At 48.7% G+C, this 25772-nt stretch overlaps 1 protein-coding gene across 1 annotated transcript in view; it reads left to right on the top strand.

The window, feature by feature from the left end:
• The window catches only part of ANP32A (acidic nuclear phosphoprotein 32 family member A), a 41889-nt gene that overhangs the window by 9523 nt on the left and 6594 nt on the right, over positions 1 to 25772 (top strand). Inside the window, exons 2-3 of the mRNA XM_004056396.5 lie at positions 23375 to 23524; positions 23760 to 23882. Of these exons, the coding sequence (XP_004056444.4) occupies positions 23375 to 23524; positions 23760 to 23882 (273 nt within the window). The remainder of the gene's footprint in view (positions 1 to 23374; positions 23525 to 23759; positions 23883 to 25772) is intronic.

Below are 25772 nucleotides of genomic sequence, written 5' to 3'. Positions count from 1 at the left end.
CCCAGTTCAGTGGTCTTCTTGTCTTGTCCACCCCTCCCTCGGTTCCCTTGTTCCTCCTGGGCACGTAGCCACTCCTGTCCTTTGGATTCTTCTCCAGCTGGGGATGCTTCTCCCATCTTAAAGCAAAGACTCTAATTGATCCCGTGTTGCGCTGTAGTTACTGCCCATCCCACTCTTCTCCCTACTCCCTAAACTTTCTGAATTGTCTGACTATCTTCTCCATCCTGTCACCTCTCTTACTCCACCACGTGAAGTCTGGTTTGCTTCCTAAATAGTGCCAAGAATCCCAACAGCCTTCATTTCTTATCTTGCATGATGTCTCAGTGGCGGGATTCAGCATTCTTTTTTTTTTTTTTTTTTTTCCAGACAGAGTCTCACTCTGTGGCCCATGTTGGAGTGCGCAGTGGCTTGATCTCAACTCACTGCAACCTCGACCTCCTGGGTTCAAGCGATTCTCGTGCCTCAGCCTCCCGAGTAGCTGGGATTACAGGTGCCCACCACCATGCCCGGATAACTTTTTTATTTTTAGTAGAGAAGGGGTTTCACCATGTTGGCTAGGCTGGTCTTGAACTCCTGACCTCAAGTGATCTGCCTGCCTCGGCCTCCCAAAGTGCTGGGATTACAGGTGTGAGCCACTGCGCCCGGCTGGGATTCAGCATTCTTGACTTTGTGATAGATGCTCCCCGCCTTGTCTCTCCCTTTCTCTGGTATATCTTCTACGGCTCTAGTCACTCCTCAGTTTCTGGTGTCCTGTTGCTCTCCTGTTTAGCCATGAAGTATTGACTTAGTCAAACTTGGGTGCTGGGCATTCTTATCCTGTATTCTCTCCAGTTGGAAATTTGTCCTCCCTCACTGACAGCTGCAGGTACTGCGTGCTGCTCTCTGAGGTTTGAAGTTTACTGCTTGAGTAAGCTCGAGACCCACCTGATGTCTCTACCTGGGTGCTCCAAAAGTGCCCTACTCTTAAGTCCAAAGGGAACCCTTGTCCTCTGTCCCCTGCCCACACACACACACTCATGATCCTCTTTCCATCCATCATCATCACAAGTCTTGTCTGTTTAAAACATGCTCTGTTGCTTGCCACTGATCTCCCTGTATCATAGTCTAGTCTTCTTGAAGCCATGCTGTGACCTTCAACTAGAATGATCTTATCAAAACACACATGTAATGTCACCCCATACTTAAAATTCACCATTGTTCCTAGGATAAAGTCCCAAATCTTTAATAAGACCAACAAGGTGCTGCATGGTCTGGCCACTTCCCATCATCTGTTCCCTTGCCCCACTCTCTCTGGGCCTCCCTGGCTGCCTCTCATTCCTGCAAACCTGTACCACACTGAGATTGCCACTGTATCCAGTTAGCATCTAGTCATCTTTACCATCTCCAGCCTCCTCCATCAGGTTTAGATCTAGTTCTTTTGCCAGAAAACTCTTACAGAACTTTTCCCTCAGAGTGCTTCAGTTTGTAACTACATATTCCAGATTATGAATGTTTAATTAGCATCTCTGTCCCCTTGCCTAATGGGTGCACTGCACGATTTGAGGGACTTGCTTTTGCTCATCATTGTGGTCTTCAGAGCTCCACACTGTGCCTGGCACATGGTAAGCATTCTGGAAGTACTGATGGAGTGAAGGATCTGTGGTACTTACACCTTCTTGTCACTTTCATCACCTACCGGTTGGTACATCAAGCACGAAGCCACTGAAACGAAGCGCACACCTTCACACCCGCACCCCCACCCCCGCTGGTGTGAGTTTCTGATGGAGTTGCTCTGGGTGGGTGATGCACACTTCTTAGGTCGCTGGTCATCACGTTTTTCTCATTATCACATCCCTTATCAGTAAACAATTTGAACCTGAGCCCCAGTATGTCTACCTTGCAGTTACGGATTATTCACATACACTACCTATAAATATGGACATTATAAAATGTAACGCCAAAAATATAAATTAAAAAGGATACATTTAAAAATCTAAAAAGTCCTGAAATTCTTGCATCCCAGTGGATTGTCTTGGGCAGTCCACATAAGAGACTACTGTTCTAATTAATTGCTCGTTTTATTTTAAATTCAGTTACTAAAGTTCACTCTGTAAAAGAAATGCTCATACCTTCCTAGACACTGCTTGTTAAGATCTCTCCAGCTCTAGTGTGTGATGAGTAGGGGTAGGGGACATTCACAGTCTCCCTTTAATACAATAAGCTAGCTTGCCCAAGATCCTTGGTGAATCAAGGCTCCACTGCCGTGTGTCAGCTTGGTGCTCTTTGTTTAGGCTGTGTGGACAGATCCACCAAAGTCCCCTCCAGTCACCCCTGGGGTCCCGCAGAGGTAAATCCCTGGGTTCTCTCTGCCCATGTCCTGAGAGGCCAGGAAGTAGCTACGATAAGGATTCCATCAGCCATAGACTCAGGGTGGGTGGGAAGGTGGCTTTCTCCTAGTTATCTTGGAGTGGGGAACAAGTAAGAGGCGGGATGTGTGGGCTGGAAGGGCAGAGACAGAGGCGCACAGTGAAGCTTGAAAGAGAGAGGCCCGCAGAGTGTGTTTGCTGAGAGATTTCAGCGAAGTTGTGCTGGGACTCTGCAGCCAGCAGTGCCCAGTGCTGGGTTTCTGGATTCTGCTGCCTCCTGTAGAACTCGTGAGAACTATGTGTGTATGCATGTGCGTGTGCAGGGGGTGATAGGGTGGAGGCAAGGGCCTGTCATTCTCAATTTAGAGGAATTACTTTCAGATTTCTTCAGGGACCGTGCATCTGGAGGAGGGACTCATCTTCACTTTATGTAACCAACTGTCACCTTAGCCATTGGCTTCATGGGCAGGCCTAAGTGGTGTAACTGAATGGACGGGTGAGGGGAGTCCACTGATATGGCCTGTGTGCCCAGCATCAGGAATGAGACAAGGAGCTGTATAAATGCTATGTAGGTATTTTTGTAGCAAATTTAATTTCTTGAATCCAGTCCTTGCATCCTGGGCTGGGTAGGAGAGAAGAGAGTGGTTATAGTGGATGGTGGTGCCTGGCTCCTGTGGTGGAGTTGGGGTGATGGAGCATAGCACATACACTGCAGGGAGGAAGGTGTGTGGTTAGTAAAGCCGATTTCAACCCCAGCTGTGGATCAGAACTGCCAGGGGAGCATCTGAAGCAATACCCAGGCTCTGCCTGAACTGAATCAGTCTCTGAGGGTGGTGCCCCAGTCCGTGTATTTTTAGAAAGCTCTAAAGGGGACTCTAAAGCACAGTTGGGAACCACCCCATGGAGCAGGGTGCAGAGCTTCACAGCAGGTAGGAAGAAGTAGCTAAGTGGAAACTAGAGGAAAATGGAGCAGAGAAACCAGGAAATAGGAAAGAAGGATGCAGGATTTAATCTGCTGGGGTACAGGGATCTGCTCCTTGACCTGCCCCCCACATCCCCACCACCATGGGATTGTTCACACAACCACGTTCTGCTCATCACACTTGGAATTTTTCATTTACGTTTATCTCAGGATGCTGCTCCTGGGAGTGTCAAGTGGGCATTACTGATCAAGACTGGACTCGGCCCATCCTTCATGTCCAGCTCTTGAGAGGCCGTGGACCTTTTGTAAAAGGGCGGGGGCCCAGGCGCAGACCCAGGCAATCAGGTACAGTGGGTAGTAGTGCTTGAGAACTGCTGAGCCTGAGGATGTTGGCAGGTCACCTCACTGAGCCTCAGTTGCCACATCTGTGAAATGGTGAATAACGTGCTTCCCAGAGCTTGTTGTTAGCACGGAAAGAAATATCGTTTATGCCAGGTATGTGTTGTAGACGGACCCTGAAGGTTAGATTCTACCCGTCAGGGCTTGAATGAGCTGTTTGGTCAGCGGTGGGGGTGGGGGGGAGTCAGCCCCTCTCCAGAAGGTGCTTGCTGGGGTGGGAGGAAGTCTGAGAAGAGTTGTCTCGGCCTGCCCCAGGAGGAGGCCTCGCCTGGAGCTGTGAAGCGGAGGGGAGGGGCAGGGAGGCTCTGGGTAAAGGAGAGACTCCCCCCAGTTTTTTGTGGAGGTGGGGTGGGAGGAATACCAGCCAAGCTGCAGGCATCCCCTGCCCCCGGGCCTCTTCTGGGGTGGGGGCTTTCGCCCTGGCTCACCTTTTCTGTAGTAGTTGTTCTGTGACCCTAGCCTTCTTGCCTTTAAACTCCCCTTCTGGCTGCAGAAGTCTGGGCCAGCCTCTCCCAGTCCTTTATCTTTCATTCATACAGCTCCTGAGAGGTCCCCTTTTCTGGGAAGCCCTCCTCAACTCACTGGAAGAAAGGGAGCAAATTGTGTCCACCTAGGTGACATAAAGGTAAAAGTCCTGGGGACTTCCAGGGCACGCAGCAGCGTTCACCTCTCAGCCAAGTCCAATAGCACTCACTTAGGTGTGCATCTGTGGCTTTCCCTCTGTCTGGTCAGTGCTCCTTTATATGTCCATACCCCCTGCCAGAGGGCAGCATTGAGGGTGTACAGAGCCCAGTGTGACTCTCCTGCAGCTGGGGACATAGAAGAGCTCTGTGACGATGGCAGATGTGGTTCTCCAGCCTCTTGCCTGGCTGTCAGTGGGAGTAGCCTGTCTGTTCTGGCACAGGGGGCTGTTCCATATGGAGGGCCAGAAACTGGCCTTCACAGCCACCCAGGCATTCCTTCCACTTCTGCACGTCTTCCTTTCCCCATGAAGATTTGGGTGTACCCTGGTTGTGGCCTCTGAAGACTGGGCAGGCCTGTACTTTGTGAAGCTTTCAGCTGTCTCTGGTAGGCCTGATGAAGCCTATCTGCAGAGGTTGGCCTGAAGCCATAATGAGCAGTTCTGTTCTTTTTAGCCCTTGTCTAGTTTATGGCTCTGTTGCAGACATGCCTTTCTGTGTCTTGGTTAAAAGTACTGGTGTGTCTTTGCATTTAGGTGTGGTCTGTGAGTCTGGGAAAGCTTCTCCTAGAGGAGAGCCCTCCAGGGTTGCTCTTTGGGGTGGGAGTAGTGGAAGCGGAAATGGAATGCTGACTGCCCTCTTAAAGCCAGAAGGGTACTTCATTCAGGGCAGGCAGTTGGCATGTGTAGGCACTCAGGAGTCTTCCTTCAGTTTCAGCGGCCGGTGTTCATCATCAGGAGTGGCAGGGTTGGATATGGGAGTGAGAACGTGCCTCTGAGATTGACCAGTGGCCATAGACTCCAGCAAGATGTGGATCTTGGTCTGAGAGGCACCCACTGTATCAGAAACCAGACTTGTATCGACCAATGGCTCATTAGCCCCAGGAGGCTTATTACTGCCACAAATGTCCCTGATGGTGAGCAGCACTTGGCCACTACTGTCTGATGTTAACCAGAGTTATGGGGGTGGTTTCTGCAAATACACAATACTGTGGAGGGGTTATGTGGCTTACCCAGAGGTGCCCAGATAGCAAATGAAGGTGTAAGATTGGAATCCCTGTCTTTCTGGTTGACCCTTGGCTTGGCTAATTCATTCATTCATTCATTCCACACACATTGATGAATGCCGACTCTGTACTGGGTTCTGTTCTAGGAACTAGACAGACACATCACCTATGCTGCTCTTGTGGGGCTTCTGTTCCGCTGGGGGAGACAGTCAGTAGTAAGCCTTCAAGCAAAGGCATGGCTGCTGGTGTGATGAGTGCCATGAAGACCCATAAAGCTGTGTTAAAGGAGATGGGTGGTCCAGGAAGGCCTCTCTGAGGAGGTGGCATCTGAGCACTCAAGTGCCTTACACTGGACTTCTGACCCCATGAGCTGGAACTTAGGATATCTGATCTAGAAGTACCTCTAGAATTCCTCTTCCCAATGAACAAGCTAAGGCCCAGTGAGCTTAAGGTGTGAATTCATGGGGTGATTCATGGGAAAGATGAAATTAAACCCAAGAAGGACAAGTATAATAGCCGGCCACTGCTCTGCTCACACCAGCCTTGGGCTCTAGCCCTCTGCCTTTTCATCCCAGAATGTGTTTTATTATCTTCAAGACTCAGCCCTTTGAAAGATTTAGACTTCCAAATTGCATTTATTAACAATAATAAATTTATTTTCTCATGGCTGGGTGTGGGGAGGGGGTAGAAATTTTAAACACATTTGTGACAGTTGATCAGCTCTCCAGGTAAGGCAACGGCTGACTGCCTGGAGCTGGTGTTTTTCCTGCCTAGGCAGAGACACCGCCCAATTTTATACCACCAGCTGCTGTCACTGTCAGAGTGGAATTTCCATTGGTGTTTCTGAAATAGCAGTGTTTCTAGGAGGACCCCCATTTGTACTTTCTGGATTCCATCTGGACCTGGTTTAGGTGGTTAGATGCTTTAGAATGGGGGCTGGAGAGACCCTACTGATGCCTCTGACCAGAGATGGTGAGGCAGGACTCACAGGGCCCCCAGGGTTTATTTTAGGGAGAGAGAAGCCCACAGTTAAATCAGAGGTCACAAATACAGCAGCAGACCCCACCTCTCCCAAGGACCAGACTGAGCTATAATTGGCCAATAATTTCATCTAAAAGCAGGAATCCTACATCAATTTGAAAGGAGCTTCTGGCTGAAGTAAGACTTTATTAATTAGCCTGTTAGGAAAATAGTTGCCCAGTATTATGAGGGCTGGATAATTTCATGCCCACTTTTTCTTGAAGCTTCTCAAAGGAAGACACAGCCACGTGCAGTGGCTCACGCCTACAATCTCAGCACGTTGGGAGGTCGAGGCAGGTGGATCACGAGGCCAGGAGATCGAGACCATCCTGGCCAACATGGTGAAACCCCATCTCTACAAAAATACAAAAATTAATTGGGCGTGGTGGTGGGCGCCTGTAATCCCAGCTACTCAGGAGGCTGAGGCAGGAGAATCAGTTGAACCCGGGAATCAGAGGTTGCAGTGAACCGAGATTGTGCCACTACACTCCAGCCTGGCCACAGAGCGAGACTCATCTTAGAAAGCAAGGGAAGACACTAGATTTTCATTTTTGTACTAAATAGAAAAAGTAATATCTTTTTAAAAATGTGTTTTGTTTGTTTTTAACTGTTTGTTCATGCCAATGTGCCAGGCACCATATTTATTCTTTAATCTATACAGAAATGCTACTGGATGAATGGAATTATGCTCACTCTGCCAATGAGGGAACCAAGGCTCAGAAAGGTTAAGTAACCAACCTAAGGTCAGGTAGCACTGAGGAGCTGTGCTTGGATACAAAACCAGGTCATCTAACCTGGAGTCTTAGCTTTGACCCCCAACCTTCTCCCGGCAACTTTGATGATAATATGGAAATACCTAGACTCTTGACTTGACTTTACTTTCTCTTCTCTGTTATAAAATCTGCTACATTTCTTTTCCTGGGAAAGCGAAATAGATTATGCCAAAAGTTCTGATTTTTAAAAATGTTTTACTGTGAGCCGGGCGCAGTGGCTCACGCCTGTAATCCCAGGACTTTGGGAGGCTGAGGTGAGCGGATCATGAGGTCAGGAGATCAAGACCATCCTGGCCAACACGGTGAAACCCCATGTCTACTAAAAATACAAAAATTAACTGGGCTTGGTGGTGCACACCTGTAATCCCAGCTACTCAGGAGGCTGAGGCAGGAGAATCCCTTGAACCTGGGAGGCGGAGGTTGTAGTGAGCTGAGGTTGTGCCACTGCACTCCAGCCTGGCAACAGAGCAAGACTCCGTCTCAAAAAAAAAAAAAAAAAAGTTTGATTGTGAAATAGAGCACATAAAACCAAACAATATGTGTGAGATTTAATGATTTTTGTTCTATTTTTTTCTATTTATTATTTAATACTTTCAGGGATATCCTAGTAAAAGTGACTTTCCATGTACCTGCCTGTGCCTTTCTGTGCCAGGGTCTTAAGAAATGTGTGTGGGTTTCCGCTGTGGCTCTGACACTCCATCAAACACCAGGGCTTGTGCACGCAGGTGAGAAGCATACCCAGGTGCCTCAGAGATATTGAAGAGGGTCTGGAATGTGGGAGAAAGGCAAATGGCTTTCCAATAAAAGTAGGCTAAGACATAATTAGGGGCTTAGGTGCTGCTTTAAAAAATAAGTAGCAGTGTATTCCAGACTCCTCTAAGAAAAGAGAATTGCTCATTGTGGAACAGGCATGGCAACGCAGTGCCTTTGCCTGGAACACCTTGCTGCTGCCATCACTAAGACCCATTCTGGGACAAGAGGAGGCTTACCCCTTATTGAGTATCTGCCATGAGCTTTGTGTGGTCCTTGCTTGCTAGGTACTTGGCAAGCATTATCTTTTTGACCTTTTAAAACATCCCTGAGGTGTAGGTATGGCCACCCATTTCCTGACAGAGATTGGCCTACAAAGGTCAGATGGCGTCCAGGGCACACTGAGCGGCCCTTGTGTGTTGGAATGTTCCCTTCTGTTTGTCCCTTCCAGGCTGGACACTTTGGCAGCAGAAGTCAAAGACACCTTTATCATTGTACCCTCAGCACCTGGTGTAGTGCCTGGGATTTAGTAGTTCTGAGGAGCGTGTATTGAATGAATGGAGGTTAAGTAACTTAAACATTAGATAGTAGGACTCTGGGCTGGGCACAATGGCTCACGTCTGTAATCCCAGCACTTTGGGAGGCCAAGGTCGGTGGATCACCTGAGGTCAGGAGTTCGAGACCAGCCTGACCAACATGGTGAAACCCCGTCTCTACCAAAAATATAAAAAATTAGCCGGACATGATGGCACATACCTGTAATCCCAGCTACTTGGGAGGCTGAGGCAGGAGAATCACTTGAACCTGGGAGGTGGAAGTTGCGCTGAGCCGAGATGGCGTCACTGCCCTCCAGCCTGGGCGACAAGAACAAAATTCCATCTCAAATAAATAAATAAGATAATAGGACTCTGAGGCTGTATGACTGCCACCCTGTAGGTCAGAAATGGGATCTGATTCCAGCTCTTATCAGTAAGCTAGGTGAATGCAAACTGACATGCCCAAGCTTATTGATATTGCAAAATTATTTATTACGCAAAAGATTGGAAGCAACCCAGATACTCATCAATAAGACTGGTTAAGAAAAATGACGACACACTATGTAGTTGCAAAGAAGAAACGAAGAGGGTTTTTATGTACTCTATTACACAAACTCCGTGAAAAAAAAGGCAAGGCAATGATTAGTATAATATGCTAGGTTTTTAATAAAAGAAGAAATAAGATTCTGAATTTGCTTGTATGTGTGTGAACGTTCTAGAGAGATGCTTAGCAGGTGGTATAGTTGACTGGGCAGACAGAGGATAAGATAGGAGGGAGAGTTAACTGTATATCTTATATATTTTGGTTTTAAAACCATGAGAATAAATGTGTTAGTCAAAAAATTGAAAAGGAAAAAAAAAAAGAGGTGACCTTGAACCAGCGAGTCCACTGACCTGTGTGTTAGCCTCCCTATCCGTATGGTGGGGCAGTTGGACCAGATTGAGACTCCTTAGTCTGAAGTGGAATGTTGTGAATATTGTATTTCTCAGGCTTTCATGGACTTTTCCAGGAGATCCTGACCTTGTGCTAGGGTAATCTGCAGTCCCTTCCGTTGGTGGCCTGGCCTGGCCCTCTCAGGATGTTTGAGAAAGGTTGGGGGCACAGAGAGCGAGGAGCCTTCCCCAGAGGAGTCAGGCCTTGTTCCTGTCCCCATTCCTCAGAGTTTATTCTCTGAGCGCACACGTCTGGTGTGACTCAGTTGGTTCTTCCTCCAAAGTGAAGGATTACAGTGAAGAGAGACTGTTCTGGAGCATTCTGGCAAAGTGCTACAGTTTAATAGGAAGGAAAAAAATGGCAGAACATTTTCCGGGTTATTTTTAATGCTTTTCAGTTCTGCAAACATTTATTGAAAGCTAAGTGCAAGGCAGTGTGGGGGAATCAGTTGCATAATACCTCACCTCTGCTTTCTGGGGTGCAAAGTCTTGGGTAAGAAACATGCTTATAAAATTAATCATAGTAACCTCTAGGACAGCCTGGCTTACCCATGATCTCATTGGGTCCCATGGAGACAGGTGGGATTGGTAGGGACTCGTCCCATTTTACAGGTGAAGAAACTGAGTCTCAGTGAAGTCTTGTCCAAAGCCACACAGTTTGTAAGCAGTAAAGCCTGAAACCAAACCAGATTTTCCGACTACCTCTCATGTGTCCAAACCGCCATAATCAAAACATTCTCCCATAGGAGACGTCCGGGGTGTAGATTAGGCCCATTTCTACCTGGAAACATGGGGCAAGCACAGTCCTGATTAAAGCTTCTTCTCCTTCACTTTTTTGCTTTGCTTTTTTTTTTCTTCTTCTTCTTCTTCCTTTAAGGCAGAGCAAGGTAACTCTTAGGCTTATGGCCAGATCTCAGGTCTTAACTACTTTCCTGTGGTCCAAGCAGTTCTTCTTGCATTGCCTGTGAAACCCACTATCCTACCACCAGTTGCATGTGGAATGTCCCCTGTGGGTAAAGGTGTGTAACCTACAGCAGCCTTCTCTCCACCCCAATCTCATGCTGCCACCTCCTTTCCTTCCCTTCCACAAATTCTCTCGTACCCACCTGGCTTCCTAGCTGTTCCCCAATAAGGCCAAGCATGCCACCCACTCAGGATCTTTGCCCTGGCTGTTCTTTCTGTCTGGAAGGCCCTTCCTAGTTGTTGACTTGGCCTTACGTCTCTGCTGAAAGCTCACTTTGGATAGGCCTTCCTGGTTACCCTCTCTAAAGTAGTGTCCCTTGTCACTATTGCTTTTCTGTCCTTTTCTTTTCTTTTTTTTTTTTTTTTTGAGACGGAGTCTCGCTGTGTCGCCCAGGCTGGAGCGCAGTGGCGGGATCTCGGCTCACTGCAAGCTCCGCCTCCCTGGTTCACGCCATTCTCCTGCCTCAGCCTCCGGAGTAGCTGGGACTACAGGTGCCCGCCACCACACCTGGCTAATTTTTTGTATTTTTAGTAGAGTCAGGGTTTCACCGTGTTAGCCAGAATGGTCTTGATCTCCTGACCTCATGATCCGCCAGCCTCGGCCTCCCAAAGTGCTGGGATTACAGGCGTGAGCCACTGCGCCCGGTGCCTTTCTGTCCTTTTTTTTTTTTCTTTGCAGCATTCATACACATTATATACATGTGTATACATTTATTGGTTTATTCTTTGGCTCCCCTGCTAGAATGTAGATCTGTGAGACAGGCACCTAGTTTTGTTTACCACAGTATCTTTAACGCCTAGCATAGTACCTGGCATGGCATGTAGTAAATACTCTGTACGGACTATTGAATGATTGTATCGGGCCTGCATCCTAAAGCAAGTAATGCTTAAGAAGAAAGAATCAAATCATAGCATTTTAAGAGGGGAAAAGTCTCAGAGCTCTCTTTGCAGGGCTTTATCATACAATATTATTAATTCATCTAATAAGCATCCAGCACTCTTTATGTATGAAGCTCTTTGCCCACGGTCACTTACAGCCTTGTGATTCATACAGGGACAGGAAGCTCCCAAGTTTTCAGAGCAGCCCATTATTTTGTGAGACAGCCATAATGATCTAGAGGCCTTCTTACAAAGTACACTGGGGAGAAAGCTGTCTCTTTATGATTCCTGCACTCTGATCTTAGTTCTTGAACCACTGGAAAACACAATAAACGTACATGACATTCCTTCAAATAAGTGGAGAGAGATAGTGATCATGGTCTCCCCTACCCTCAAGCCTAAACATCACTAGTTCCTTCAATTGTTCTTCTAGTATCCCAGTTTTCAGATGCCTTCCTACCCTGGTTGCCTTCCTCAAATTTGTTCTTCAAATTTTGGAATTTCAGGTCTAGTCCTGTCAGTGCAGAGTGTTTTGGGACCCTGACCAAGGAGCCCTGGTCCATCCCACGTGTTCCTATCAGCACAGCCTTCGATGGCTCATCTGTGTTGGCTGCCATGGTAGAAGCCTCCTTCATGAGCCTCTGATGAAGACTAAAATCATTAAGTTCCTTTTTACATTGTCTCGAGTCATGTGGACCCTCCCTGACTCTCTTCATAGTTTTTTGGTTTGGGGTTTGCTTTTGTTTTTTAGCATTTTGAGATTAAAGCAGCCATAGACTTGTGAACAACAATGAACTCAACCTGCACTCTTTTTAAAAAACAACAAGTGCAGGTAAAGTTCTACCACCAAACCCAGATGAAGAGGATGGAACTCTGGAAGTTCAGCAATACCTGCCAAGCCTCCAACTCCTTTCTTCCCTCGTCGTGTCTTTCTCTGTCTGTGTCTGTCTCTCCCTCTCCCCTTCCTTCCAGCAGCCCCTCAGTTCCCCATAGTTTCCTTGCTTTCCCTCATTCCATTTCTTTTATTAATCCTCCTTCCAATTAGAAATATAGAGTTAACATATACTGCTAGCATTTCTTGCACTTCCATCACTAATATTTTTTGCCATACATGTGTAATTCACAGATTTAAGGAAGCTGCACATTTCACACTTGTCTAAGGGAGAAATAACTAATGTTAAATTGCTTCTTATGTGTAGCCCCTGGCTAATTTGTTTTGTGGCCTTGGATAGAAAAAACTTTCAGCCCCAGCCTTAGGTTCTTCTGCATGATTGGTTCCCATTTCTGCCCAAATCAGCGATTTCCCATTGGTGGTTGGACAACAGGGCTTCAGTCCGAGGCGGCGTTTGCTCTGCTTCTGTCATTGCTGATGCTGCTGTCATTTTGCATAGAGGTGGCAGGGAAGGAGGCCAAGGTCGAGGTTTCTTCTGTGAGGCCATTTAGCTTTCCCTGCCTCTTCTCAACTTGCAGCCCTGCCTGGAGGTGTGGAAGGTGGTGGCGGGGAGAGCAGGGGCTGAGCTCAGGTCTGGACTCTTCCTAATAGCTAATTTTATTTTCCACCTTTCTTTCCTCTTGCTTCAAGGAGGATGGAGAGTCCTGTGACTTTGAGGGTGTGGGCCCTAAGTTTGGAGTCTTGAGAGAATGGCCTAAGGTTCGATTCTACAGTGGGGTAACTGTGTAGCCTTGGGTGAGTCACAGAGTTAGTTTCCACCCAGCTTCGTCAATTGCTAGGGAAGTTGGATTAGATACAGTGGTTCCCCAAAAGTGGCATTGATGGGGTCCTTTAGTTCTTTGAAGCATTTTTTAAAAGCTGTCTGAAAATGGGGCAGACACTTACACCACGGCTGTGGGATGCGTCCTGGCCTCTGAGTCTGATTGGCATGTTTTCTTAGATGGTTATGCTGGGGGCTGGAATAGGCAGAAACTTTGAATTGCCAGCTCCTGGGTCTCTGAATAGTAACACTGGAGAAATGAATTAACTTCTATTTTGCTGACAGTTCCTCCACTCGGGGTCCATCCCGGACTCCAAGGCAGAAACCCTGGGCTGTTCCCTGAAGACTCCAATGGGATTTCCTAAGCAGACAGCAACTGCAGTCCACAAGCGGTCCCAGCCAAGCTGGGCTTCAATCTCCCAATCTGATTTCAGCAGCCAGAATTAACCGTATCTGTCAGCTGGGACAGTTGATTTTTCTAAGAGTGGTTTTAGTGGGGAGCTTTGCCTCAGAAAGTGAATAAAGGGTTAGCCTTCTGTAATCTAGATGATTCTCCAGAGCCATTCCCCACCCACACCCCACCCCTCCCCTAGCCTGTTTGGCCATTCAGCAAGCATTTACTGAAAGCCAGCCCCTCTGGGGAGGGCACCAGGGTGACACTGAGACCTCAGACCTTAGCAAGGCTGTGTTGGGGGAGAGATAGGAGGAAGAATGACTGGCCTTCAGCAGCGTTCAGGGCCCTGGTGGACAGGGGCAGGTTGCCTGGGAGGGACACAAGGGGTAAAATTTCCATTGTCTATGAGGGGAGAAGCACTTTGTAAACTGTAACATGCAACACCAAGTGATGTCATTATTTTTGCTGCACATCAGGGAGGCTAGCAGAGGGCTGAGATGGGAGGAAGCACAGGGGTTTTGCTAGGGAGCACTGATGGGTGGGGGCCTGGAAATCCTACTCTGGATTTGCACTTGATCCCTGTGGCCATTAAAAGCTTTTGGACAGGGGAGTAATGAGACATGATGTGATGTGATCAAAGCAGCATTTTAGGAAGATTGAGCAGGATTTACCCTCTTTGCTCTCTAGGCCTTGGTCTTCATTCTCTGTGGCTTTTCTGTTGCATGGGTGCAGTGCTGTGGCTCTGTAATAAGATCACCAAGAATGGCTGTGGTTTGTGTTTTGAATCACCGAATTGTCAGCTCATGGATCTGAGTAGTGATTGGTGATCCTGGTCTCTCCTCTCCTCCCACCCCAGGCATCTTGGAGGCCACTCAATGACCTGTGAGAGGATAGACATCAGGTGGGACAATGCTGGACTCCCACATTCGGAACCCAGCACCCGGGGCCTCTGGGGGGTGTTTTTATATCCTGATGTGTGGTTTTTAAAAACTTGTAATTAATTTTGTAAATTGATGTAGTTGTACTTATTTTGGGGGTGCTGATATGTTTTAAGAGATTAGATGATTGAGTTTCCCATTTCACTTATTACCCAGGGTAACTGCCCCATGTCCCAGATTTCCTTCCTGGCATCCCTCAGTGATGAATCCTGGGCCCCTTGACCCATGAAATTGGCCACGTTCTTTCCGGAACAGTGACTGAGTTTGGATGTGGGGTGGGCACTCAGGCTCAAAGTGTATGTACCGAGAGAATTTTGAAACTAGAGGGACCTTATTTCTGCACTCAGGCTCTATTGTCCAGTGTATGGACTAGAGGACTAGGAGAAGCCCAGAGAGTGGTAGTGACTTCCCGAAGGGCACACAGCAAGTTAGCGGCAAGGCGGACCAAAGCCCAGGTCATCAGAGTGCCTGACAAGCATTCTGTGCACTACACCTTGGTGCATCTTGGCCCCCTTTCCTTCTCTTCCCTGGTTACTGTTCACACACCACCTGCTGGGACTCTGCTTCCAGTGCCTACCTCTTCAGTCCTCCAGCACCTACCTCTTCAGTCTTCCAGCATCCACTGAAGGTAGGAGGGGAACAACCATTTAGAAGAGTCGAGTCTGCAGCTGGGTGCAGTGGCTCATGCCTGTAATCCCAACACTTTGGCAGGTGGAGACAGGTGGATCACATGAGGTCAGGAGTTCAAGACCAGCCTGACCAACATGGTGAAACCCCGTCTCTCCTGAAAATACAAAATCAGCCAGACGTGGTGGTGGGCGCCTGTAATTCCAGCTACTTGAGAAGCTGAGGCAAGAGAATCGCTTGAATCTGGGTGGCAGAGGTTGCAGTGAGCTGAGATCACGCCACTGCACTCCAGCTTAGGTGACAAGAACGAAACTGTCTCAAAATAAAAAGAGTCGAGTCTGTAAGATTTTCACTGGGTCGTGTACCCTGCCAGTTCTAAAACCTTCATCTCCCCTTTTCCACACTGCAGCTCCCATCCCCCAGCAAAGCTAGACCCAAAACCCCTCCTTCCCTTCTTCAGACCCCAAAACAGTTCCTGCTCCTCTGTGAACACTTTTAAGAGCTGTACACGCTCTTAAACCAGACAGGCCTGGGCTAGAGGCTGGGCAGTCAGGGAAGGCTTCCTGCGGGAGGTAGAACTGACAGGTCCTTGATGTGGAGTCTATACCAGCTGGAAGGTAGGAAGGAGGTTTAAGGGGGAGGAAGCAAAGGAACAATATCAGGGAGGGGCCCAGCTAGGATTCACCAGCTAAACAGGCCCATTTGGCAAGCCCAAAACTCAGGTCCTGCAGCCACCCCAGCCTGCGGAGTTCTGCCCTGAGTCTGTGTTTCTGGCTGGAGGAACATCTGCGGTGGAACCAGCTCCTCTGCTTTGGTGAAGCAGAAACCCAAGTCCCTCTCACACCCGCGGGAGGAGACAGAGGAAGCCGGTTCCAGGCGGTGCAGGAGCAAGTCACAGGGTTTATGTTAATGCGGGCCCTCCCCGCGCCGGCGGCTTAGCCTATGAGCCGGGGCCCTGGCAGACAGCTTAATTACCGCTGCAGCGCGCCTCAGCTTGTGTTCCTTGGCTCCCTAAAATAATAAGGATGGCGTCACCGACTTCCCCGGGCCATGTGCTCCCCGCCTGCCTTCAGAGCTCTATTGTAGGAAACAAACAACAAAAAAAATCAGAGACGTGGATGCTTTTTTCTTGGGGAGATTTTTTGTTTGTTTTAAAGTAATAGGGGACTCTGCCCCTAGTTAAGGTTTTAAAAGATCTTCTAGAGCTGTGGAGATCTGGGTCTACTACTGTTGAGGCTGCAGAATAACCTCCTGTTAGCAGAAACTTGAAAGCTACACGAGTGATCTGTTAATCCCATGGTCTTCCACTGGGGATGTGAGTTCTGATGCCTGGTGGTGGTGTGTGCTGCAGGGAAACGAATCGCCCAGCTCACAGTGACTCTGGCCCCAACTTTGGACCTTGCTTCTTCCTCTGAAAAAAGAGAACTGACCTACACCAGAGTTTTGCAGACTGTAGGTCACGTTACACATATTTTGTTCTAAGTAACATAAGAAAGTAATTGCAAGTGTTAAGTTTTGTTTTCAGTTGTGTATGCCTATACACACATAAAAACGTGTGTACTGAGCCACGGTGTAAAATGTAGAAAGCCACTGGCCTAGGAGATCCCTAAGGCCCTTCTAGCTTTCAAAATGTCTAACTTTTCTGCCAGAGCTTTCACTTTTCCCCAGCATGGAACCTGACTGATTTCTGCAGGTTTTGCCACACTGGCTGTTCAGCAAAACCATCGATTTTATGGTTAAAACAACAAAATCACAAGCATCTGTCACCCCAGTCTAAAACCTTGGTGTCTCAGACAGTTTGGCCTTCTAGCTGAAATGGGATCTGCAACAGGGGATGGCCCATTTAAAAGCTGACCTATTTAAAACCCACGAGCACCAAAAAACACAGGGTCAATTTGATATGAGTCTTCTCTTGTGTGCAAAGACTGGAACCTGAAAACCAAATTGGTCAGGGACTGACAAGGTTGAAACCAAAGCTACAAATATTTGTTGAATTCTTGCTCCGTGAAGGAAAAGAAAATCAAGGGTGGTCAGGGTTAGTGTGAAAAACAAAACAAGGTGTGGATGTAAAAATCCAAAGGGGTTGGTTTTAAGCACACCATTCCTGGTTCCCCAACAGGTTAAGAGGCCTCGTATTTACTATAAGGAAGCCGTACAGACAGCTTAATTGACTCAAATCTGCTAACCTGCCCTTCGTTTCCATTCTTGTGCCTTGACTGTACACAACAGTAAAGATAGCCGTGGAAAAAGGGGAAGGCAAGTGGCTTTTTCCAAGCTGGGGATGCTCCAAGTACATTCTTATTTAATCCAACCCTAGGTGATGGACATTATAGTCACTAAAGGAAACGGAAGCTCAGGAAGGTAAGCTGGGCTAAAAAGAAGAAAAATTGAACTTGAGCCAGTTCTCTCGGACTCGAGAGCCTGCCTTCTGTCCACCTTTCCATGTTGCCTCAGGAAGTACTAGAAAAAGAAGGAGCAGTTCTTACTCTAAGCTTCCTTCTCTCTGGTCCTGTCCTTCAAAGGGCTCTGTTTCAGGCCCAAACTGTCCACTTTAATCAGGGCCAGCTTCACAGGCATGTGACCCGTGCAGCACGCACTTGGTTTAATGCGCTGCTGTCACTGTCTTGGAATTCTTAATTTTTAAGCAAGGGGCTCCGTGTTTTTCATTTTATCCTGGGCCATGTAAGCCAGTCCTGGCTTTTGATATAGTGTATCTCCTCTGTTGGTCCTTCTGGGTCCCCCTCATCTGCCTTTAGCATGCCTGTTCTATCTGGTAGAGGCATTTGAAGAATGCACCCTGGCCCGGCCCCAGTCCTGCTACCTGGCACACTGGACTGGAGTTGTTTACTGGTGGCTGTCTCCTCCCAGCCGGCCACCACACCTCTTGCTGGCAAGGACCCCGACCTTGGCTTACTGTTTCTTCCGTGTCCCCTCAGCCAACAGTGTCGCAGGTGTGCCCCATGTGGAGAGGGCTGGAGACCTGCATGCAGAGCACTGGGTCATTCAGGTCAGGGGGAGTGTGCACAGCTGACCTGCCTCTCAGGGGCTTATGCTTGTCTTGGGCACAAGAAAGACTCCAAAAAACCACTGGTGTTTATAGAAGATAGGGTTCATTCAACATTTATTCGTCATACTGTTGAATACGTTTCATGACAGTTTGACTCACCTCTATATTCCCAGCACCTAATGTTATACCTGGCGCAATAAACAGGACATTTGTTAAGCAGTTGCTCTGGTCTCCGCTCCCTGGTAGGCTGATTACGGAGGACAGTCCCTGACCTCTAGGAGGATCGGATGCTTAATACACGATTAAATGATTCATGCAGCAGCTGCCCTTGGTGCCCCAGGATGCACAGAGCTGGGTTAGAGAAGGCTTCCTGGGGAGGGGAACTGGATTTGTAGGGTAAGAGTGAGAGATTGGGGGTGCTGAGGTTGGATAAAGAGGAGGGAGCTCCAAGAATGGAGAACCTTGGAGGTCATGTGTAGGAACTCGAATTTTTCCCAAGGCAGCGAGAAGCCAGGAATGTTTTCCAGGCTGGAGTTTACTCTTTATAGGTTAAACAGATCTCATCATCCCCTTTCTACAGAGGCAGAAGCCTGAGGCCTGGGGGAGAGAGCTGAGATCATGGAGCCAGTTGGGTCGAGCCCTCTAGGTCGAGGCCTGTTCCCAGTAATCCAGGCTGCCTCTTGACCACTTCCATCCTCACAGTCACAGAGACCTGGTCTGGAGGCAAAAGCAGGCTTGAAGTGACTCAGGGTGACAGTGACCAGTGCTGCAACGTTGGGAACAGAGGGGAAAGGCCAAATTTGAGAGATCTGTAAAGACAAGATTTCAGTTTTAAACAACAAATTGTTCCTTAGAGTAATAACGTATTTGTGTTTATCATGGAATTTTCAGGTCCCATTGATGAAAAATGACTGACAGGTCTTTGCTTTGGGGACAAGTTTTTCAGGAAGTACAGGACCCCCAGCAATCTGACATCTTGGGAACCTTCATTGCCTCCTCACTGACCTCTCTTTTGAATATGAGGGCTCCTTTTAGGTGTTCACTTGAGGAATGAAGCATTGGGTCCTGTGTAGGTTTCTCTTTGGGGTGTTGGAAAAGCTTCTGATACAAGCAGAGTAATTTCCGTTCCACTAGGTAGAGTAACCACATTTGGATATTTTTAAATGGTCAGTGGAATTGGGAAAAAGTCTACAAAAGTACAAATTTTCAGTTTAATTTTAACTTTGCGCTTCACTCACACCCAGGACTTGGCAGGGGAAGTGGGCCTTGATTTTTTTTTTTTCTTTTTAAAGCAGAACACACCCTGGGTGGAAAAGGGATGTTCTCTTCGCATGGAAGGGTTAGAACCAAGTACAGAGGAAATGGGTTGGTATTGTAGCAAGAGTTCAGGGGTGGGTCTAGGCTTTGAAACTGGAGCACTAGGAAAGTGTGGCCCTCATGGAGGCAGGCAGGGAAGGGGATGGGATGTCTTTCACAGGCAGCTGTTGGGCTGACATTTTTGTTTTGTCCTGTTTGATGCATTTCAGATACTTCACAGCTCACCTGCTGCTCTCACTGGGACCCCTCTTCATCTCATGACGAAGCAGTGGGTCTTTCCCCCATGTGGTTTGGGCTTTTTGGTGGTATCAGCAACCTCAGGTCTAAGCCCTGTCCCCTCCTTCCCCTCTGTGATCTCACCCTGCACGGTGCTGAAACCAACCAGGGAGGAAATGCAGAAACAGTGGGGATTCTGAAGACACCACCTTTAAAACGATGGGGATTTCCCAAGGGAGTGGAAGCAACCTCTTGCTATTTGGGGAAGAGCAGGGTCCCAGGCCCCTCTCTGTATCCTTGCCCCCTCCTGCAACGTCATCTGAGCCAGGGCAGGGTTAGGCTCTGTGCTTTGGTTGCTAAGGATGTGTAACCAGAGCAGAGACCTCTGGGGGTGGTGCCCACCTGGCTGGTGGAACAGTTAGAAGAGGAGCTGAAAAGAAACAGTTACAGCTGTAGGGGCGGGAAGGTGTGATCCCTTCCCTCACCCATCGTAAGAGTCATGGCCAACACTTATAATAAAAGAAAGGCTAACAAAAGAAAAGCGTAACAAATTTATTTAATCAAAGTTGTAAGTGACATGAGAACCTTCAGAGAAGAAGAACCAAAGACCCAGGAAAACTGCCTATTTTTATACTTAGGTTTGATGAAGAATAGACAGCCATGAAGAAATGGGACTGGACAAAGGGGTGTAGGCTGAGAGGGAACCCAGCAAGGCCTGTCTGTTCAGATTCTTTGTGGTCTCTCTGTGTAGCGTTCCTTCCTCCTAGATATGGGGCAGGACCTCTCTGGAATGAGGGTCTTCAAGGGAGAAGGGACAGGAGAGAGTAACCTTTCTCGGCTTTGCTTTGGGAGAGAGGAATTCTAGTTTCTGTGACCCGCCTTGGGGAAGAGAAGTTCTGGATTCTGTGACTTCTGGGGAGAGAGGGTGAGAGACAGGAGGGCAAGAGAAATTCACAGAGCTTGCTTCTGAGGCCTTCCAATCTCCTTTAGTTCAAAGTACCCAGCACGCCAAAGCCCCTTACATTTGGGTATTGTGTTCTGAGCCCCAACACAGCCAAGAACTTGTAGAATTGACTTGGGGGTCTGGGGAGAGTCCCAAGAAGCCATCAGGGGCCCCTCCTCATCTTGTGGCTAACACTAGCCACCTGAGTGCAGTAGACACCCACCCTCCTGTGACCTTCTTTTGGGATTTTAGGATAAGCAGTTCGGACGTGCCTTTAAAACGGAGGAAACACACCCCAAGGAGTGGTTATGGAGATTAAACGAGACTGTGTATGAAGCACCTAGAGTGTGCCTAGCGAGTGCTTGAGAAAGATATGATGATTATTTTTAATCAAAGCATTAATAGTGGTTGCTTGAGTATTGTCCTTCAGAGGAGCAGCCACCAGTTTTGGTGTGCTGGTAGGAGCCAGGGACTGGCCTCATCAGGGCTCCGAAACCTATGTCTATCTGTAGCATTCCTAGGCAGCCTACCCCAGCAGCAGCCCCTTGGGCTGTGGGCAGGGGTGGCAGGCAGCACTGTTCCTCTCCAGGAAGGAGGCCGACTTCCTGGACGAATTCCCTGGGCTCCCCAGCACTGCTCTCTGAGGCCCTCCTCTCCTCGGTGAACTGCAGTAAGGAGAAGCCATTGACCCGTCTAGAAAAACCGCATGTCTGCAGTCTTTGAGGGTAGACTGGAATCTCTTCTCATATTTGCCTTGCTTTGGTGGAGCTTCAAGAATTCCCAGGCCTTCCAAGGAAACCAATTACTAAAGAAGACTGTGGGCCATGTGACTCCAGTGTTTACTGCAAACGAAGGAGTTGGCTCCCCTCCCCCAATACAGTTACTCTCCCTCCATCTGCACTGGTCCCCTAAGGCCTGGCTTCCTGGCTCTACGCTGCTTTCCTGCCCTAGGGCAGAAGGTCTCACAGGATTTATTCCCAGGCACTCTTGCCATGACCTTGAGAAGGTGGCTTGACCTGGACATCTGGATCTCAGGGACTGAGGGGGTGAGAAAGGACTGAACCTCCCCCTCCCAGACCCAACAAGAAGGTGGGCTTTGGTGACCATTTCCTAGGCTGAGAGCTCCTTAGCTCCAGGAGAGGGCTGTGCTCCCTGGCTCTCCTGCTCTGTGGGCTGTGCTAGATGAAACCCACAAATTGCCGCTGTCCCGGGCGGAGCGGCATGCCTCCACCCACCAGTGAAGAATGAAGACAGGGCAGTTGCAGGGCCCTGCAGGACTCTGAGATCCAGATGTGTACCCCAGTGCTCTCCTGCTCTGCCCACTGGCAAGAGGGGGCTGAGGAGGGGCATAGCAGGCCTCATGTGGACTCTGTTTCCACCTCCTTTCCCCCATATCTCTACTTGGCCCAGAGACGCCTGAGTAAGAGGGGCACCTAGTCATTCTGGGCCCAGAAAGAAGAAGCTAGGCATGTTGGCCTGCTCAAAGGAGCAAGAGCAGCCCTGGACAGGGACAGGTTAGAAAGCCTGGCTGTTTATCCAAGAGAAGAAAAGGCCCTGAGGGGCAGGAGCAACTCTTTGAACAATGCCGGACTGCTGTTGAGAAGGACAGGCTTGTGCCATGTGACCCATTGGTGAGAAATCAGGGCCTGTGCATGGAAGTTCCAGGGAGGGAGGCAACAAATCCAGTTGACATTGGTAAGTGTTTCCTGGCACCTGCAGGGAGCTTGGGCTGCTGTGTCCTGGGCTGAAGGGACTCTTTGAGATACCAGGTGCAGGCAGGGATCACATTTAAGGTGTCTTCCAGTCCAGAGAGGCCAGGTTTCCCAGAAGCTGGCTGCTCTGGAGCAGGAAGAACTCTGGGCCAGCTGCCTGGAGGGCCACGCGCCGGGTCTCCTTTGCTTACTCCCAGGGTCATTTCATGCCTGCGACCTGGTTACTCTTCCTCGGCCTATCTTTCTACCTTCTTCATTAGAACCTGCAGTTTCACCTTCAGCTAAGTCTACCTCTTAACAGCCCTGTGAGAGGTGGCTTTTTATTCGTTCTTTCGACCTCATTAGAAATAAAGGATTTAGGACCCAAACTGGGGGTAAGGGAGCTGAGTGGGGAAAAAGACAGGGCCACAGAGGTGCCTCCAAGCACAGACTTTGAGACAGATCTCAGCATTTCATTATGGGCCCATCCTAAGTTTGTGGGTTTCCATTCTCCTTCCACATCTACGCTGGACCGTGAAGAGCAAAGTCTAGAGCTGTGCTATCCAATATAGTAGTTACCTGTGTCTGTTTACACTTAAATTAATTGAAATTAAATAGAATTAAAAGCTCTATTCCTTAGTCTCACTGGCCGTACTCCGTGGCCACATGTGACTAGTGGCCCCTGTCTTGGGCAGTACAGACTGTTTCCGTCCTTGAAGGAAGTTCTGTTGGACAGTGCTGGGCTAGAGGTGGGAGAGCTGGAGGAGCCCCTGGTCTGCTGCGCCTGCCTCAGGACAGGCCACATGGGTACTGCCATGTGAATGCCAGCTACAGCGGCAGGCTCTGCTGTGATGGCAGGAGTGGGTGAAAGCAACTGGGCGTGTGGGGGTCTCGTGGGGGCATTGGGATGGCGGGGCAAGGCCCAGAAGTCCCTAACAACGCTGTGGCTGGTGCATGTGGGTTTTGGGAGAATGCGAGAGCAGGGTTGGAATGAGACCACCAACCTTGCAGAGGCAGCAGGGCTTACTGGGTTTGTCTTCTGCGGTACAGCCAAGGCCCCTGTCTGGAGTGGCCCCCTGGTTCTGCAGCTCGGCTCACCACAGGCCTCCTCTCACCCAGATGTTGAAAAGGCAGAAAAGTCAGGGTGGGCAAATCCGTCCTGTGGTCATTGGCAGCACAGTGATCCGGAAAGCTAGAAGAAGTGACGGAGTGACTGACTGCTTCCTGCGTCTGTCTCCCTGTCCTCTGAGGAGTCCTCTAACACCCTCCCTCTTCTTCAGCCCCATTCCTCAGCCCCGCTCACACGGTCGGGCCTTCTTTCAGGTGAAAGAACTTGTCCTGGACAACAGTCGGTCGAATGAAGGCAAACTCGAAGGCCTCACAGATGAATTTGAAGAACTGGAATTCTTAAGTACAATCAACGTAGGCCTCACCTCAATCGCAAACTTACCAAAGTTAAACAAACTTAAGAAGGTAAATAGAGTGGAGTCTGTGTGTGCTGGGAGGCAGGGGGTGGGGAGTGGGAAGGGTTATTACCTATGTTTAGAAAGAGTAATTGAAGGGAAAGCCAGGTGCTTGCACCAACATGCCAGACAATTCCCTGAGACTGCTTTCCCTTCTTGCCCCTCTGGGGAAAGCCGGGCAGCTCTGAGCCGGTAGCCTTCATTTTAAAAGCTGTTTCTGCTTTTTCTTTCCCTGCCTTATTTAGCTTGAACTAAGCGATAACAGAGTCTCAGGGGGCCTGGAAGTATTGGCAGAAAAGTGTCCGAACCTCACGCATCTAAATTTAAGTGGCAACAAAATTAAAGACCTCAGCACAATAGAGCCACTGGTAAGTCATTCAGACCCTCCCCTCCCTGCAAGGAGGGGTAGGAGGTGGGAGGAATTGGCATCAGCAAATACTACTTTTGCATTTGTCCTTTTCCCACTTAATTTTTTTGACTCTCATGATGTGCTATGAGATAGAATTGAGCTATTGTTTCTGCTGAGTCCATAGAGAAACTGGGGCCCAGAGAAGGTAAATACCTTGACCAAGGTCACAGACAGAATGGGCAGCTATTGTACGGGTAGCGTAGAACCCTAGTTTCAATTTCTGGTCTCCTGCTTTTCCACTCAGTTTCTGCTCAGCTTTGGAAACCTGAGCTGTAATGTCTTCAGGTTCAGGGCATGGCTTGTTGCCCCTTTTTGGGAAGGGAAGAGCGATCCAAGAATTAAACTAGCCCTGGAGGTGGACTCCAGTTTTCTCCTTGGGTCGCTGGCCCCTGAACTGTGAGAGATGAGTCAGTCCTGACATGGAACCCTGGAATGACTGAGAGCCGTGTGGTGTGAGAGCCTCGTGCAGGCAGGCCTTCCTCAACGTGGTGTGGAGAAGAGTGACCCCTGGTCACCAGTCTTTGGTGCGATAGTGAACAGGCTCTCAGGGGCCTGGGTAGCATTTCTGGCTCCTCTGCTCATTCTTGTAGAGATAGACATCCCCTAAGCTTCACTGATTTACCAGCCAGAAAGGGGCAGGTCATGTTCAGAACAACGCTTTCTATAATTACCAGGATCTGATTCGCTGTATTCCTTTGATTTTAAGGAAATCAACTGTAAGATGTGTCACTGAAAACAACTCTTTTGGAATAGGAAATACTACCACATGAAGTAAATACACCTGTTGTGAATATACATATAAGAGTCACCTCATAAGGCCGGGCGTGGTAGCTCACACCTTTAATCCCAGCACTTTGAGAGGGCGAGGCAGGTGGATCACCTGAGGTCAGGAGTTTGAGACCAGCCTGGCCAACATGGTGACACCCCATCTGTACTAAAAATACAAAAATTAGCCCGGCGTGGTGGCACAGCCACTTGGGAGTCCCAGCCACTTGGGAGGCCGAGGCAGGAGAATCTCTTGAACCTGGAAGGCAGAGGTTGCAGTGAGCTGAGATCGCGTCACTGCACTCCAGCCTGGGTGACAGAGCGAGACTCTGTCTCCAAAAAAAAAAAAAAAAGCAGCAGCAGCAGCACCTCAGGCATCTTAGAATCGGGGAAAGGCCAGGAGGACAATTGGCCACATTTGCCAAATTTCCCTTCTGGGTTTATAGGGGAGGTTGGGTATCCCTCAGATTGGGCTGGAGTTTTCAGGGTTTCTGTCCCAAAAGGCACTCCTTGCTCTCCATGGATGCTGACGGGACTTGCTGGTGGCCAATGTGGCAGAACAGGACACTGGCATTTCTTTTCCAAGCCCTTTACCTGTCCATCGATGGCATTGGGGCCAACTAGTAGAATGTGCTTCCCACAGAACTTCTTTTCAGGCCTTCCACTGGTCTCCTAGGAAAAAGCCAAACTATTTTGATCTGTCTGGAAGTCTTGATTTTATAATGTCATTACAAAAGGAAAAAGTCTTTGAAGTTCTATATATGGGTGAGGTATGGGGATTGAGTATATAAAATCCTTGTAAAACATTGTGATTCGGTCACCGTTAGGGGTCAGGCACTCAGGCACGTCCATGTTCACACTCTCCACTGCCCCCTGCCCAGATCACACGTGTCTCAGTGCTTTCTCCGCCCCTGCTTGTCAGTGTGTGTTGCCTTACCTTCCTGGGGCGGGAAGCTGCTTTTGGTAGCAGGTGCTGGGCTTGCCCACACAGACCACTGTCAAGACTTCCTCCCTGCCCTTGGCTTCTGCTGAGAATGACCCAGGTCTCAACTGCAAGGTCATAGAGCAACCTAGCTCCCGACAT

This window comes from Gorilla gorilla, chromosome 16 (genome assembly GCF_029281585.2).
Source record: "Gorilla gorilla gorilla isolate KB3781 chromosome 16, NHGRI_mGorGor1-v2.1_pri, whole genome shotgun sequence".
NCBI classification, from domain to species: domain Eukaryota; kingdom Metazoa; phylum Chordata; class Mammalia; order Primates; family Hominidae; genus Gorilla; species Gorilla gorilla.
This window is presented reverse-complemented; position numbering and strand designations above follow the sequence as displayed.